This window comes from Chiloscyllium punctatum, chromosome 38, assembly GCF_047496795.1.
Source record: "Chiloscyllium punctatum isolate Juve2018m chromosome 38, sChiPun1.3, whole genome shotgun sequence".
Taxonomy (NCBI): domain Eukaryota; kingdom Metazoa; phylum Chordata; class Chondrichthyes; order Orectolobiformes; family Hemiscylliidae; genus Chiloscyllium; species Chiloscyllium punctatum.
Genome location: NC_092776.1, coordinates 21,182,289 through 21,197,907, shown reverse-complemented (window position 1 = coordinate 21,197,907; position 15,619 = coordinate 21,182,289). Strand labels below are relative to the sequence as shown.

General features: G+C 39.3%; 1 protein-coding gene across 2 annotated transcripts in view; it reads left to right on the top strand.

Annotated features, from left to right (window-relative positions):
• Positions 1-14,925, top strand: part of LOC140463435 (pancreatic lipase-related protein 2-like) — a 49,673-nt gene extending 34,748 nt beyond the window's left edge. For both annotated transcript variants that reach the window (XM_072557353.1, XM_072557352.1), the window contains exons 4-13: positions 1,181-1,306; positions 5,851-5,985; positions 6,078-6,186; positions 7,067-7,186; positions 7,270-7,389; positions 7,557-7,675; positions 11,395-11,524; positions 11,624-11,735; positions 13,264-13,431; positions 14,794-14,925. In XM_072557353.1, the coding sequence (XP_072413454.1) occupies positions 1,181-1,306; positions 5,851-5,985; positions 6,078-6,186; positions 7,067-7,186; positions 7,270-7,389; positions 7,557-7,675; positions 11,395-11,524; positions 11,624-11,735; positions 13,264-13,431; positions 14,794-14,866 (1,212 nt within the window). In that variant the 3' untranslated portion in view covers positions 14,867-14,925. The remainder of the gene's footprint in view (positions 1-1,180; positions 1,307-5,850; positions 5,986-6,077; positions 6,187-7,066; positions 7,187-7,269; positions 7,390-7,556; positions 7,676-11,394; positions 11,525-11,623; positions 11,736-13,263; positions 13,432-14,793) is intronic.
• The last annotated feature ends 694 nt before the right edge of the window (positions 14,926-15,619 follow it).

The window sequence follows — 15,619 nt, the reverse complement described above, 5'->3', positions numbered from 1 at the left end:
CAAAGGGTTGGTTAGTTCAGTTGGCTGGATGGCAGGTTTGCAATGCAGAGTGTTGTCAACAACATGGATACAATTCCTAGACTGGCACAGGTAACCACAAAGACTCCCTCCTCAACTTCTCCCTTTGCCTGAAGTATTGTGATCTTCAGGTTAAACCATCACCAGTTGACCTATTCTAAGAGACTTAGGGTGATTTTACTTTTACCGTATGTGTATAAAATCCAGATATTAAACCCCAAGGAATCAAAACTTCAGATGATAGAAAAGAATGTTGAAAAACATCAAAAAATTATTTTTTAAAAAACATAGCTTTTGCCTGCTCAGTAATCCTAACAGTGTCTACATAATTTTGTTGTGGTAGTTTTATTCTAAATCATTTTTCTTGTTGTAGAAGACCTTATATCACCTTTATATTGTGGAGTTACTGGTGTTGGACTGGGGTGGACAAGATCAGAAGTCACATGACACCAGGTTATAGCCCAACAGGTTTATTTGAAATCGCAAGCCTTCAGAGCACTGCTTCTTCATCAGGCTCATTTCACCTGATGAAGGAGCAAAGCTCCAAACACTTGTGATTTCAAGTAAACATGTTGGACTATAACCTGGTGTGGTGTGACTTCTGACCTTGTCCACCATTATGTTGATTGCTTAAATCCTATAGTGGGACTGAAATGCTGAAACACCTGAATCAGAAGCAAGGGAGATTCCACATTGCCAAATCTAATATCTAGATGCAAATTGTACAGGCAGACAAATTAGTGAACTAGCAATGATCCAACATGTAAATTGTCATTCAGAAATCAATCATGGAATGTCATATCTTTAATCAGTAATTAAAATGACAGTGACATTTTACAAGGAAGCATTTGTTTGAGCGGACCCTCCAATGTATATTCTGCACAATTTTTATTACACTAAGCATTGTTTTGCAACATATAAATTTCACATGGAACAGTCTGTCTGCTGCAGTGAATATTACTCTAATTATGTGCCATGTAAATATTAAATAATAGAAGAACATGAGGCAAGAGTACGGTAATACTATCATGCATCAACAAAACATATACATTAAGAAAATGAGATCTGTAATGTTAGATTTTCTACTAAGATACTATATCTGCTTTAATAATGTTATTTGAAATAGCAATTAGTGTTATTTACAGAGTTACTTTCTGTACAGGAAATTACTGGAATTAATCCTTCAACGATCGAAAATTCTAATTTTGACAGGACCAAAAAAACCTGTTTCATAATTCATGGGTATATAGACAAAGGAGAAGAATCGTGGCTCTCTGACATGTGCAAGGTATTGGCTGGAACAAATATGAAAACAAATTGTATTTATGTTAATGTCAACTTAAAATGTTAGCAAAAATGAAGATAAATCCACTTCTTATGTAAATATGTGTGATCCTCACTCTTCAATGCTTTATCTGCTTTTGGTAATCTCCCCTTAGCCAATCTTCCTGCCTAGCCTTTAAAAACATTGTCATTAAACACAGCTTCAGACACCATCTTCATTTCTCACTGAGATATCCTCAGTCCATTCCTTCTTCAGCCTTTGCACTGAGTAACTTTTCATTCTGAATAACTTGAACCTCTCTCTCAGCTCTCCTTTTGCTTCACTCCTTTTAATGTACTGCTTTCCGATTCTTAAAAATGTGTTGCTGGAAAAGCGCAGCAGGTCAGGAAGAAGAAGGGCTTATGCCCGAAACGTCGATTCTCCTTCTCCTTTGATGCTGCCTGACCTGCTGCGCTTTTCCAGCAACACATTTTTAAGCTCTGATCTCCAGCATCTGCAGTCCTCACTTTCTCCTGCTTTCCCATTCTTCCTAAGTGTCTCCTTTCATATAAGTATCCTCCCCCATTTTCCTGATAGATCTCTCAATCATAGCATTTTATATGGCCTCTTTGTTCTCAGGATCTTGATCACTGGTGACCTACACCTCTCTACCCTTTTCAATCCATATCCCCCTCTAAATGCCATATAGCTGCATTATCAAACTGACAACTGCCGAACCTATGGTCCCAATCTTTCTCAACATGTTTAGAGCTGTCAAACCACTCAACTCAACTCCCACCTTTATGCCTACGTTCCTACCAAAATCCTGTTTTCTTTTCCAAAAAAGGGCTCCAGTTTTGCTGCTTAGGTTCAGGACTCCTGAATGTTTCTGACATAAAAGCAATTTGACCGTTTTCACCAAATGAGGTTGGACTGCATTAAGATTATCAGGGTTTTCTATCCTCTACCAAAACCATGCACTCTCAAAAGATAAAGAGAGAAAAAAGCAAAGATAAAATGGATTCTACTCATTATTGCCACATTTCTCTTTAAACACACCTCTGCAGCATCCTTCCCCACTCTCCAAGCAAATTTCAGGAACTCATGGACTTTTCTGTTTCGGAGTATTTAGGAGCCTAGCAGCTGCTCCTCCCTCTCACTTGACCATCAAATACTCCTTACTTCCCACAGGTTCTGCCTTCCCCAGCTTTGGACCCATTTTTGTTTCTCATTTTTTTTCTTTTCATGATGATGTCCAGACTATCTCCCTCAGCCCTTCCACTGCTGCTGTTTTATCAAGGGATTTTCCCAGACGTGTTCTGCCACTGAGATTTGCCTTATGCTCCCTGATCCCATTCTTACTTAGTTGCTTACCTTCCCATTTTGTTTTCTGTTCTCTACACCAGTGGTCACTGTATAAACCCCACCTTCCTTTCAAACTGCTCTACCTCCACTATTAAACCCATTGACCTTACAATCCCGAATCTTGAGCTGGATTTTAGGCTGGTTTTGAGGGCTGATCTGGATCCTGGGAGAACCACGTAAGATGCAGTGAATAGCTTTCTAGTCTTCTACCTGCCCACCACTGACCCATCTGAAATGCAAATATAGTATTCTATGTACATGTGAATTAGAAGCAGGAAAATTCCATTTAGTCCCTCAAGCCTGCTCTGCCACTCCATAAAATCATTGTTAATCTGATTCTGTCTCAATTCTACATTCCCGACCAACCCTTTTATTTTTTAATGAGAGGTTGGAGGCCTACCCAACCATTGGGGCTATTGAGACCCGTATGTACACAATTAATGACTACTAAGGACCTTGTTTTATGCACTGGTATTTTACCTTGGGTAAGGGGAAGCTTAAAAATGTGTTGCTGGAAAAGGGCAGCAGGTCAGGCAGCATCCAAGGAGAAGGGGAATCGACGTTTCGGGCATAAGGCTAATGCCCGAAACGTCAATTCTCCTTCTCCTTGGATGCTGCCTGACCTGCTGCCCTTTTCCAGCAACACATTTTTAAGCTCTGATCTCCAGCATCTGCAGTCCTCACTTTCTCCTAAGGGGAAGCTTGTCAGATTTGAAGCCCAGCAGTGTTTAGATTTGTGGGCTGGTGTCAGGCATGGTAGGGATTGCCTGCTTTATGGGATCCACATCCACCCACCTCAATATCCAACACCCCACCCACTTAAAAACTTTCCACTGACCTTTTGAATCCTCCCTTCAACAACCCAACCCTTCATTAAACTCTGTTCCTAGTTTGACCAGGACTCCTATGTGACCAGACTAGCTGTGGTCCAAATAGCACTACTGACTAGTTACTACAGAGCTGCTGACCAATTGAATTGAGTGATGGCTGTCTAAGAAGAGCCCTTGTCCTGAGAAAGGAGGACAAATCTTGTCTTAAACCAATGAATGCTGCTTTCAGCAGTAAATTACTGCTAGATCTTTGTCAGGACAGTGAGTGGGTTTCTCCCAAACTTTTCATTGCGACACCTCACAAAATCCAAGGGCTTTTGCCATTCACCCTGCACTCTTCAAGGTCCTTGTAATTGTGTTCTCCTCCCAGATCCATGCTTATCTTTCACACAGCTCCACCTTTGAATTGTAGCAATAAGAGTTCCACTCCTCGCTACTTCCCTATCTGATTGTAGTCAGACAACTCCAGCAATGGCTCCTGATCCATCCCCAACATTGTGACCAACAGATACTTCTGAAGTTCATTTCCTGGCTCCATCCTTTTCCTCACACTTCCACTTGATGGTATTCACCTACGGACATAATGATGCTCAGGACTATCTCCCTCAGCCCCTCCATTGCCGCTGTTTTGTCAAGGGGTTTTTCCAACATTATCATTTGCAATGCCTGCAATTTTTTCCAGTTAAATGTTGTGCAGACCAAAGTGGTCATCTTCAGCTCTGCCACAAACTCTGAACTTGACTTTTGAATCTAATCCCCCCCCCCCCATCTTTGATTCAGGCTGAACCAGACCTTCACAGCCTTGCTGTTTATTTGATTTGAACTCTCAACAGCAGATGGTCATCCACATTTTTTTTTAATGAACATCTCTGTTCCCCTTGCACCCAATGCTAGTTAGTTCACTGCTCTCATGTCCTTGCTAGATCTTTCCTTTTGTATAATCATCCCTAATCATATTTATGGACACTCCTTGATTTTTCCATTGCCCATGCCTCCTATGGTTCGATCACTGGTCGAACATTATTCTTACCTCATCCAAATTTATTTGCTGCTATGTGAGGCACTGAGCAGATCTCTCCATTGCAGTCAATTATTATAACCTCAGGAACATCACTAGTCCACCTGCAGCTAAAAATTTTATCTGTGCCTTTGTTTTTAATCTTGGTAACTGTAATCCTATCATGTCCAGTCTGTCACCCTCTCCAAAGCCCAAATCATGAAAAATTCTACTGTTTGTATCCCATTTCACACTAAGTCTCACTTGCAGTGGTTCTGACCTTGCAAACCTGCAATGGCAATCAGCCTGCGAACATCTCTGATTTAGGTTTGTTTTTAAATGATTTCAATACTGTTAAATTGGGGTGTTGTTGCCTATTTCAGTACCTCCTTCAGCCTTGAATCTCCTCTTCCAACTCCTGCTCTTTTCCTTTCCTACATTTTTGATAATCCTCCTCCCATTCACTCAACAAGTGGCAATCCATCTTCAGCCACTCAGGATCATGTTGTAGTATTCTGTTATGCCCTGCATTGCCTGTTATGCAACTCACTTCCTTTAATACTAGTGAAGAAATCATTTAGTATGCTTTCCTTTATTAGTCAGAGTATTGAATACAGGAGTTGCGAGGTCATGTTGCGGCTGTACAGGACATTGGTTAGGCCACTGTTGGAATACTGTGTGCAATTCTGGTCTCCTTCCTATCAGAAAGATGTTGTGAAGCTTGAAAGGGTTCAGAAAAGATTTACAAGGATGTTGCCAGGGTTGGAGGATTTGAGCTATAGGGGGAGGCTGAACAGGCTGGGGCTGATTTCCCTGGAGCATCGGAGGCTGAGGCTGAGAGGTTTATAAAATCATGAGGGGCATGGATAGGTTAAATAGACAAAGTCTCTTCCCTGGGGTGGGCGAGTCCAGAATAGAGGGCATAGGTTTAGGGTGAGAGGGGAAAGATATAAAAGAGACCTGAGGGGCAAGTTTCTCATGCAGAGGGTGGTACATGTATGGAATGAGCTGCCAGAGGAAATGGTGGAGTCTAATACGATTGCAACATTTAAAAGGCATCTGGATAGGTGTGCAAATAGGAAGGGTTTGGAGAGATATGGGCCAGGTGCTGGCAGGTGGGACTAGATTGGATAGGGATATCTGATCGCATGGACGATTTGGACGAAGGGTCTGTTTCAGTGCTGTACTTCTCTATGACTATGACTCTAAGACACTTCTTAAACATGCATATTTTCCCTAAGCTTTGGTCAAGTGCCCTCTTAATTTTGAATGCCATTTTTAAAAACATTTCTGATTACCTCACCTTTGGACATTCTACTACATTAAAGACATTATATTAAAAGCAAAGGATATTTATTTTTAAACTTATTTTTAAGGCAATGTTTGAAGTGGAAGATGTGAATTGCGTTTGTGTTGATTGGGTACATGGATCGAGAACCTTATATGACCAAGCTGCCAACAACATTCGAGTGGTTGGAGCAGAGGTGGCATATCTTATTGATGTGTTAGAGGTAAAGACATTCTTACGAAAGAGTTATAGTGCATTATAATTCAGGAAGAACCACACAATCACATTAAGATATATTCTTTTACATATAAATAGAAAACATTTAACCACTCACGTTCTGAGATCCACATTATTGGACATAGCCTGGGCAGTCATGCTGCTGGAGAAACAGGAAGACGCATTCCAGGGATTAGAAGAATCACAGGTAAGTATTTCAGTTGTCAGGAACTACTTACTGATGAGGAAAAGCAAAATGTGAATATTTTATACAAATTTCAAGTTCCTGTTAACATTCACTGCAACAAAAATATTTCCCCCAAGAGGTTCCTCTGACAATGAAAAAAGAAAATATTGTAGGTATGTCAGGAGCTAGTGTTCTGTTGTTCATGCACAATAGCTGAAGTCACACTCACTTGATTTGTTAATGTATGTCTAAGAGCAGACAGGTAATTTTCCAAGGCTGCATGTGTGAAGGACTGAGAAAATGTAAAACAGCATTTTGAAAAGCACAGAGATCTCAATGGTATGTTGGATTATAATTTAGTCATTCCACATCTGAAATTTGAATTGGGAGTCAGTCTAGACCAGTGAGGTGAAAATCTCTTGTATTGTATCTGCCAATCGTCAGGGTTCTGAGTGAGGTAAATTTGGAAAGTGTCAATCTTGGTTCCTTTGCTGTGTAGTATACAGCATAAAATTACCCATAATGTTACACTAATTGACAGTCTGACTCAGAGATGAAAGCTGTAAAGATTACTGCAACAGGGAATAGTTGAAGCATATGGCTGATGTATTACACATGCTGGAGTACTCAATACTAACACTAGGCCCAAAAATATCCAAACATTGTATATTTCAAAGCACTGACAGCTACACCTGGGTAGTTTGGATGTGTGATCTATACCCACTTGGGACTAAATTGAATCTACCATTGGAGAAGGTCATTATAAATGTGCGACAATTAGAGGGGACTGATATGTAAAAGCAAATGTACTCTGCATGTAATATATTACCAAATCGAAATAATAACAAAATATAATGAATACTATATAAAAAGTTGCATTCACTAACTTTATCTCCTTTAGGCCTAGATCCAGCCAAACCTTTTTTTAAGAATACGCCTGTTGAAGTTCGACTGGATATTTCGGATGCAGAGTTTGTTGACATTATCCACACTAATGGGGCTCCATTGATTCCTTATCTTGGTAAGATTTTCTACAAAAAATCATTGAGAAACAGAAAGCTAAAATTGATTTTTATCACTTTCTATTTGTAATTGAATTAACAGGTTTTGGATTGTTTGAACCCATTGGACACCTTGACTTCTATCCAAATGGTGGAGAATTAATGCCTGGATGCGATAAAAATATTGTTTCAACTATAATTGATATTAATGGCATTTGGGAAGGTAAAAAATTTCTTAGTCAACACATGCTTTAGAATTCCAACATTATCTTTCCCTTGTACTAACTTTATTATTTTTGAATTATCTATCAGTTAATAATTGAGAGCCTCTGAAATATGGCTTTGCATTCAAACAATAAACTGTACAAATATTTACTGATTCTTTTACAGGCACTCGGAACTTTGCAGCTTGCAACCACTTGCGGTCATATAAATACTACACAGAGAGCATCCGAACCAAAAATGGATTCATTGGGATTCCATGTAATAGTTATGATGACTTTACAGCAGTAAGTTGCCTTTTTGTAATCTCTCCAACATTTGAAATGGCACAGTAATTAAGAGTTTCTGAGTTAGTGACACATTTAGTTTTTCAAACTTTACGTGTGGCTCAGTCAATTTTCTTTGTTTCCAGAGAACAGCACTAACTTCTGTAAAGAGGATCTTTGCAATTATTGCTATTTAAAACATTTGATTAATCTACTGATTCAAATCATTCAATAGTTATACAGGAGTGGTGTGCTCCCGACCCTCATCTAAAAAGTCAAGATAGAGCAGTCATTTGGAGGCAGGATCTCCACTACCCCAGGGAAAAGCGAGAGCACTCCTAGAGAGATGCCATTCAGTCAGAGGCCTCAAGGTTTTACTGTACTGTAGGACTGGTGGAGCTTGGGACTTAAGGAGGTGAGCTATGATCTCTGCAATCTCCTCTAATCCCATAATTCTCGAAGATACTTGTGCTTCTCCAAGTCTGTCCTCTCGAGCTGTCTGACTGTACATTGCTCTAGAATTGGTTTCCTTGCCTTCAGTTGCCTAGACACTGAGCTCTGGAATGCACTCCCTAAATTTCTCTGACTTTTGACCCATCTAGGATACATAACAAGTTGGGAATGTAATTTGAGGAAGATGCAAGGAGGCATCAAGTGAACTAGGACAGAAAAAAGCTATGAGGAAGAACATGGCAGATGGAATATAATGTGAATATTCATAAGGTTATCCACATTGATTTAAAAAAACAGAAAGATAAAATGTTTCTTAAATGGTGAGCGGTTCGGAAGCTCTGATATCCAAAGGAGGTGGCACTATTCATGAGTCACTAAAAGCTAGCATTTGTGTGCAATAATAAAACAGTATGTTGGTCTTCATTATAAACTAACTTGACCACAGAACGAAAGATGTCTTGCTGCAATTATATAGCGCCTTGGTGAGACCACATCCGCTGTATTCAGTACAGTTTTGGTCTCCTTATCAAGGGAAAAGATTACTTGCCATAGAAAAGGTAACAAAGGTTCAGCAGATTAATGAGAGGTGACCTCATAGAAACTTTGGCTATGGTGTTAAGAATTAGGGGACACAATCTCACAATAAAACGTAAGCCATTTAGGATTGAGATGAGGAAGAACTCAGAAGATGGTGAATCATTGGAATTCGCTGGCCTCAAAGAACTGTGTAAGTTAAGCAAGCCTCATTCCTGATGAAGGGCTTACGCCCGAAACATCGACTCTTCTGTTCCTCGGATGCTGCCTGACAGGCTGTGCATTTCCACCACCGCACTCTTCGACTGTAAACTAAATAAATTAAATATAGACATGGTAGATATCTATTGCTGATGACATCAAGTGATATGGGGATTGTGTGAGAATAAGAAGTTTAGGTCAGCCATGGTCAAGAATGGTAGACCAGACCCAGGGCTGAATGGCCTGGTCCTGCTCATATGTACCTAATTCCTTACACGGCAGGATTGGTGCAGGAGAGATCAAGGAAACTGGGTCAAAATTCTCTTTTTGATTCATTCGTAACTGTGGACATCGCTAACAAAGCCAGCATTTATTGTCAATCCATAATTGCTCTGGAGAGAGTGGCAGTGAGTTGCTGTCTAGAACCACAACACTGGTTGGGGTATAGCAACACTAGTAGTGCTGCTCGGAATGAGGTTCCAGTATTGTGAACCAATAACAGTGAAGAAATGGCAATAAAGTTCCAAATCAGGATTGTGAGTGGCTTCGAGGGGAGTTTGTAGGTGGCGGTGTTCTAAGCATCTGCTGCCCATATCCTTCTAATTGGTTGAGGTTGCACGTTTGAAAGGTACTGTGAGTTGCTGTAGTGCATCTTGCACTGTACATCAATGGTGAAAGGAGTCAATTCTGAAGGTAACAGATCTTCAACCAATCATGTGGGCTGCTTTGACCAGCACAGTAAGGAGTCTGTACTGCTGTTTGGTCTGCACACATTCATGCAAGTCGAGGGTATTTCATCACGTTGTTGAATTGTACCTTATGAATGCTGGATAGGCTTTGGGAACGCCAAATGTGCGTTATCCTGCAGGATCCTGAGCCTCACCTGCTCTTGCAGCCACTAGAATTTCACAAAATGTGAAATTATCTTATTGAAAATTTTATCAAATTCTTGCAGGGCATAACAGAATGGATATAGACTTTTCGCCGGCTGGTGACACTAGATTCAGATGACCTACACTCAGAATAAGGGGTAGGCCATTTAAGCCAGAGGCGAAAGGTAGGAGGGTGAGTTCTCTAACATAGAGGGCTTTGGAAGCTCAATCAAATATCAAACAGAAACTTGTAGATTTCTAGAAATTAATAGTATCATGGGATATGAAAGTAACATTAGAAAGTGGCATTGAGGTAGTTGTTCAGCCATTATCTTGAATGGTAGAGTAGGCTCCATGGGTTGAATGGCCAACTCCATCTCCTGTCTTCCTGTCTGCTTCTGTGAGATTAACATCTTAAAGCCATCTCTTTACTTCAGCTTTTGGCCACCTGCTCTAATATGACCTTTGTGGCTCAATGTCTACTTTTGCTTCACAACACTCTTGAAGTGCCCAAATGGTTTTATAAGATTAGTGCTGCTGAACAAATATGACTTAAGACTCTTTTAAATGCTCGGACATTAATTTATCAACACAATACTTCCATGTTACAAGGGATTAACACTGAAAAGAAGCATATAAATGAACAAAACTCTCGAATTACAGTGAATCAACTCAGGGGTCCTATAATCTTTCAGGGCTGTAAGCTTCAGCATCTCAATGCTTATGTTAAGCTATTAATGTAATTTTTTTTAAAATCAGAAGCAAGATATGTTGAAATGGAACTGATTCAGTGTTTTGGCATTTAGATGAAATGTTCCACAGCATGTTTTCCTATATCTTTCATAGGTTTTAATATCAACAAACCTTTTCAAAGACTGATGATTTGCACTGAATATATGAATAGATGACTGACTGCCTAAAACTGGTACTTATTTATCAGCTACTCATATATTCTGCTGACTTTCTTTGTTTAATAGCTTGACATAATTTACCAATGCTTTACTATCACTTCAGTGGAACATAAGGGAAATAGGCACAATATAGCCACATTACATTTGAAGTTTCAGAGTTCTTGCCACTAGAGTTTTCTCAGGATGTTTTGCGCTGACCTGCCCTTTCTAGCACATTGAAGGCATTACTTTAGTCCTTTAGTGTCTGATGGTAAGGTAGACACCCCTGACACTTACTAGCCCCACAAGCACGGTGGCACAGTGGTTAGCACTGCTGCCTCACAGCGCCAGAAATCCGGGTTCAATTCCCACCTCAGGTGACTAACTGTGTGGAGTTTGCACGTTCTCCCCGTGTCTGCGTGGGTTTCCTCCGGGTGCTCCGGTTTCCTCCCACAGTCCAAAGATGTGCAGGTCAGGTGAATTGGCCATGCTAAATTGCCCGTAGTGTTAGGTAAGGGGTAAATGTAGGGGTATGGGTGGGTTGCGCTTCGGCGCGTCGGTGTGGACTTGTTGGGCCGAAGGGCCTGTTTCCACACTGTAGGTAATCTAATCTAATCTAATTTGCTATGCAAGGTGGATATCAGCTGTTGGATTGGCTCATTGTCCGAAGTTAGATGGAATGTTAATTCTAAATCAAACTCTCTTGTGGCATTATGGGTTGTTTATAAATGTTTAATGAAGGAAGACAGTTAATGTTAAAATACCTACATGTTTTGTTTGCTTTCTTAAGGGAAATTGCTTCAGTTGTCCACCAAAAGGCTGTCCCCTAATGGGTCACTATGCTGATACCTACTCTCTCGGAAATGATACTACTGAACCAAAATTTTTTCTAAACACGGGTGCTGCTCCAACCTTTGCACGTATGTTATATATGTTACAAATTGTAATGTTTTTCAAATTGCTGTCAAAGTATATTTATTAACTAGATTGCAATATAAGTTATGAATCATTTGCAACAGGTTGGAGATACCAGGTTACTGTCAAAATTACCTGTACACGGAGTATCAGAGGGTTCTTCAATATTGCCTTGTACGGTTCCAATGTCAATACCCAACAATATCAAATTGCAAAGTAAGTTTATGGCTGCTGATCAGGAGGTAACTGTTCTGTGATTAAAAATCCTTCGCATTTTTTTTTCATTGTACTAGTCTAATAAAACAGAGATCCCAATTTTATCATTTATTTAGTGAGGATTTAAAATTTGATCTTGTGATGCAGACTGTGTTGATAAGGTCATATTTATTGCCCATCACAAAATGGTGCTGGGTAGATAGCGAGCCATCCAGAATGATGGTTTCAAAACCACTCAGTTACAGAATGGTATGGTGCTGAAGGAGACCAATCAGCCCATCATGTCTTCATTGGCTGTCTGAGTATTTTAACCTGGAGCCAGTATCTTGCTTCATTCCAATAACCCTGCACAATGTTATCATTCAAATAATCATTAAATGCCCTCTTGAATTCCTCAATTGAATCTGCCTCCACAGCACCACTATGTAGTGTATTTCAGACCCTAACAACTTGGTATCTGATTTTTTTTTGTTCTTACCATTTGCATCTTTTGTAGTACACTTTAAATCTATGCCCTTTTGTTTAATGATCCATTTTAGAATGGGAACTGCTTTTCTCCACCAACTGTCTAGACACTTCACAATTTTGAAAGCTTCTGGTAATTTCCTCTAGTCTTCTGCTCTCCTAGAAAAACAGCTGTAACTTCTCCAATCTTCCTTCATAACCAAATTGATTTATCCCTGGAACTGTTCGCATGAACGTCTTCAGCACTGTCCCCAGTTCATTTACCTCCTTGTTCCAGAACTGTTCACAATACACCAGTTGGTGTCCAGCCAGTATCTTCCATAAGTTTCGGAAAGCCACCCTGATGTTACACTTGATATGCTCCTATCTGTGAAGCCTGGAATACTGTATACTATAGTAATAGCTGTCTCTACCTGTCCTGCCAGTTTTATTGACTTCTGCACAAGTGTTGAGTTCATCCAGCTCTTGCACGTCCTTTAGAATAGAAGCCTTTGTTTTATATTGTCTCTCTATGTTCTGTTTACCAAAATGTATTACCTCACACTTCTTTACATTGAACATCATCAGCCACCTATCCACCTCCTCCAGCAATTTTAAAAGTGTGCAACTTGTTAGGCCAATTGCAATGTACTTAAGCATCAGTTACAAAGTTGGAATATATAAGCTAGCCCAGTTAGGTTGGCACATTTCTATTCAGAAGGGAACATCTGTATACCAGCTGGGTTTTACTGCAGTCTATCAGCTTTCAAGGTCATTTTATTTTCTGATGCCAGCTCATGAATGACCACAATTGTTTGCCTGAACTTTCTGCAGCAGTTGTTCTGATCACACAAGCATGGTAGAGAAAATCTGAACAGCTCATAGATTGGGCAAGCCTCAGAAAATTATCTATTTAATTTAGTGAATCTCAGTGTAAATATTTACCAGCTCAGTTGTTAAAAACCAGTAGAATCAATCATTATTGATTCCACTGTTTAACTTGAGGTTGCCCTGTATTATGGCACAGGGGAACATTTGAATGCCACAAATGATTAGGTGCTAATTTTTATGTTTAACTTCACAGAGCACTTTTGGAGTCTGGAAAAACTTTCACAGCTGACATTGATGTGGAGGATAACATAGGGGAGATTACAAAAGTCAAATTTATCTGGAATAATAAGTTACCAAATCTTTTTGGGCCAAAAATTGGTGCTGAAATGGTAACTTTATTAAGAGTGTATGACCAACAAACGTAAGTGCACACTTATGCAATTATGGACCAAATAATGATTCAAATACTGGTTGTAATATTTCATACTATTTTTATATCTAGTGTGAATCCTGGTTACACAAGTGTATTTAGACATAGAGATTGAGCAGGGAGAAGAGATTCATAAACGTTACAAAACTGCAGATATAGGACCAGTTCAGTTCATCCCTGCTCTGTATCTTTCCATTACAGTTTCTGTGGATAAATCCAGACTGTTTGACTACAATACTTTACACATTTTCAGCTCTGATCTCCAGCATCTGCAGTCCTCACTTTCTCCTACAATACTTTACCCACAAGCTTATTCGAAGCTTTGATAAGCCTTTGTTGAAGATTGTTCACCTCAGTTGTGGACTTGAACATTATTAAGCCCAGAAACCCAAGTTCATCTCCAAGCTCCACAGTGAACACCTGTTCCGACATCCCATCCTTCACTGAATGAAAACATTCCAACAATCAGAAGTTATTAATTATTGACATTTTTCTAGTACCAGCTCACAAATCAGCAGCCTGAAATTTCTGTTCTAATCATCTGCTGTAACTTCAATAACAGATCAACAAAAACTCTGGAAAAACAATCTCAACAGCTCATAGATTGGGGCGTTTTTAGAAAAGTACCATCTTTATTTAGTAAATCACAGGGTAAATATTTACTGGATTTATTGTCAAAAATCATTAAGTTTCAACCAGTCATTTTTATTCCATGGCTTAATTTGAGATGCTGACTTGTACATTCAGTGCCAGTGGATGACATCTCACTCCCTGATATTCCTGTCATTTGCTGATTTCCGCTGGTATACGGCTGTTAAAACTGCTTGGGCCTCAAACTGCACAGGCCAGTGGAGATTTTGTGCTTATCTCAGGCTCACTATCTCAGCCTCACCCACCTGATTCCCAGACTCAACTGAACTCAGGTCTTGCAAATACGAAATTCAGCAAAAAACTGATCAGTATATAACTGTTGGAAAGCTTTGATAAAAAGGGTTTTAGAAAATGCGTTTTAAGCATTTCATCTACAAGATCGCACAAGTTTTGGAATGAAGTAAAGTTTCACATACTTTTATGTTATCAGTTCACTCATTTCTATAGTTGTTTGATTGGACTTCTAATCCTTTCAAATAAAATGTTCAACTCTTACTCAGTTAATGTTTCCTCATTGTAAAACTGAACATATTTAATTATTGTTTGGAAGAGATATGAAATGCTTTATGAATGTATCACCCTAAAAGAAAGCAAGCGCATTTACATTATTGTGTGGTACAGGTACAATCACATTAATGAAATGTGGGAATGTAATGTTTCATAAATGTAAAAATCAATTAAAAGTAACCTTTTGTTTTGCAGCTTCACATTCTGTGGAACTGAGGCTGTTGGTGAAGATGTTCTACAAACTATTTTGCCTTGCTCAAATCTTTAAAGATTATTTCACAATCTTGTGAAATAATTATTTCACAAATGAAAATAAAATGATACACTTCAAATAATTTGCTTTACATTTCTTTAGATCTATGATACAATGGAATAATTATCACACACTAGGCAGGCATTCACCCAGTTAAAACAGCAAAAGTCATTGAACTTGATTTAAGGAAAAACGGTACTCTCATTGTACAAATGTATACAGCCTTCATATAAAGAAGATTCAGATGTGATCTTAATTAGCAATGATAACATTAAAACAACAATAAGTTCAGTGTATCATACTAAGCGTAACGTCCTCTGCAGCAGGCAGCCGTTATGATGATCAAGTCAGGTCTTGTCAGTTCTTGAGGACACTGATCACATTATACAGTGAGGAGTTCTCTTGTAATCTTCAAGATAAATTGGGCTGGATTGTTGGAGCTCTCAGAAGTGGACAAAAGTATAGGCAGGCATGGAAAATTGCATGGGACATCATATGTTAGATATCTGGTAGTGGGAGCTACTCATGATTATTCAGTGGGAGGGAAGTGTCAGAAAAGGAGACTCACCCATCAGAGGTGGGAAATCTATTGATATGTTTAATTTTCCATTTACATATATGCTACTGAATACAATTTTTTTCTCAGCCTCCTCAATTTTTGGAAAGTTCATGTGTATCACATGCCTCCAGTAACTTGCCCATTGAAATGATGGTTAAATGCATAATGAAGCAGATTTGATTGGGGAGCTTAAGGTGAAGTAACCCTAA